This window comes from Emiliania huxleyi (genome assembly GCF_000372725.1).
Source record: "Emiliania huxleyi CCMP1516 chromosome Unknown EMIHUscaffold_2048, whole genome shotgun sequence".
NCBI classification, from domain to species: Eukaryota; Haptophyta; order Isochrysidales; family Noelaerhabdaceae; genus Emiliania; species Emiliania huxleyi.
In genome coordinates this window covers 1-2,059 of record NW_005200553.1, presented here as the reverse complement: position 1 = coordinate 2,059, position 2,059 = coordinate 1, and the positions used below count along the sequence as shown (strand labels likewise).

Genomic DNA, 2,059 nt, shown 5'->3' with positions numbered 1-2,059 from the left:
ATCAATTTGGGCGCCGTATCTCAAGATACCCCGAATCGGAGAACAAGGGACCGGCAGGCGGCGGCGTCGCAGGACGAGGCAGAAGAGAACAACGCGTCAGAGGAGGAAGTGACAAGGGAGAGAACGACGAGGGTGGGACGACCGCGAGGTGGCATGAAGGTTGCAGCGAGAATAGGCGAGAGACTGCGAAGAGAGATAGGAAGAGGCAGACTCCCTAGGGTGGGCGACGGATAGCGCACCACACACCTCTCCTTAAAATCCCTGTGTGGTGGCGGCGTGCCGTCCTCCCATCCCTCCCTTGGGTTGTCTGTTTTCTTTCTTTCTTTCATACCCCGAATCGGAGTCAGGCACACTTAACAGCTGTGTACGTGAACGGCAGGGGGGTGGTGGCTTGGGCCGAAGGGGGCTCGGGCTTGAGGCGTGGGGAGGTGGTGGTGGTGGAGGGTTGGGCTGGTGACCGGTGCTGGGAGAGGGAGGGGTGGAGGGACGAGGTCCGGGCTGGGCGGCTTCTGCTGCTCAGCGAGGGCGAGGACCTCGAACCCCTGCTGCGCAATGGTGGGTGGGGCGGGGTTTCCCGCCCCACCGGCCATCGGCGGGGTAGGCGCGCGGGTGGGGGGGGTTGGGATGAGGGGGAGTGGGATGGGGATGGTCTTTTCGGCGAGCACCACGGTGCTCGCGGATTCGACTGTCCCCCTGATTGGGGGTCCGACGACGGTTACGGTGAGGACGACGGCTTCTGAGGAAGCCGTTGCCCGTGCCTTGCCTGTCGCGAATTGTGCGAGAAAAAGAATGTAATTTGGGTTGTTTATTCTTTCTTTCTATTAGGCAGGGGACACTGATTTTACAACAAAGAACTTCGCACAGCACGATCACGCGACAGAAAAGGCGCGGGCGACGGCTTCCTCAGAAGCCGTCGCCCCCAGGAGCAGTCACACGACTCTCCCACTCCGCCGCGTCCCCGCCCCTGCGTGGGAGCCTGGGAGTCGAGAAAAAAGAAGTTTACACGAAACTTCCCTGTGCGTGCGAGAAAAAGAGTTTCACAACGAAAGGCGAAAAAGAATTTAAAACCGACCCCCAGACGACGGGGCGTCTGGCGGATCTGCGATCTCTCGGGTTTGTCGCGCCTTTCACAGAGAAACAAAAAGGCCCGGCCCTATGTCGCATTGCGCATGCATTACTCATTACTTCTCCGCCGGCAGGATCTGTTCTGACACGGCGAGAATCTCTCAGATGACGCGCTGCTCGAGCGCGTACAGCAGGTAGGTTTGCATCCTTCTCTGCGGCGGCGCGTCGTCGGCGACGGCAGAATGGTAGAGCGTGCTCCACTCCCAATGGGGCAGCGGCAGCACGCGCCAGCCGAAGTGGCGCAGCTGCCGCCGCCGAAGCAGCGTGTGGCCGGTCGGCTGCCGGTTGTGAAAGTGCCACGGCGCGTCGACCATGACGGCAACCTACAGGCACAGGAAGTGTCTCGGAAGTGTCTCGGAGGGGTCTCGGCGCGTCGACCACGACGGCAGCCTTCTCGCCCCGCCACTCGACGACGAGGTCGAGCGTGTACCCCTCGTCGGTCTGCAGGTGCTCCGCCGGCTCGAGCCGGAGCGAGGCGAGCGCGCTCAGCACCTCCTTGTGTAGCCGCGACGGGCGGCCGCCTCGGCTGGCAAAGGCGGCGTGGAACCGCGCGCGCAGCTGCTCGCTCGGAAGCCCCTCAGCCCGGCCGCACTCACGCTCCAGCCACAACGCCCACTGGTGCAGCTGGACGAGCGAGCCGTCGTTGAAGCCGCCGCCCAAGCTCTCGACGTGCCGGCCGAAGCCCTCGTCGAAGAGGGCCGGCGCGGTGCGGTGGTCTGCCGCCGCAAAGGCCCACGCGACATTGGCAACCTATATGGGGGGAGATATGGAGGAGAGATATGGGGGAGATATGGGGGAGATATGGGGGAGGTCGGGGGGGAAAGGCACCTCCAACGGCTTAAAGAAAGTCAGCCGCTGCGCCGCGACCACCGCAAGGCCGTCAAAGAGAGCCGGCGCGGGCTGGCCGACCGTCGCGAAAGCCCACGCGAGCGAG

The 2,059-nt window shown here is 63.6% G+C and overlaps 1 protein-coding gene across 1 annotated transcript; it reads right to left on the bottom strand.

The window, feature by feature from the left end:
* Window positions 1-1,226: 1,226 nt before the first annotated feature.
* EMIHUDRAFT_460709 (hypothetical protein) lies at window positions 1,227-1,695 on the bottom strand (the record flags this gene model as incomplete). The annotated part of the gene is made up of 2 exons (XM_005781239.1): window positions 1,227-1,448; window positions 1,516-1,695. Coding segments are annotated over 2 exons (401 nt in total), but the record flags the coding sequence as incomplete, so codon positions are not given.
* Window positions 1,696-2,059: the final 364 nt, after the last annotated feature.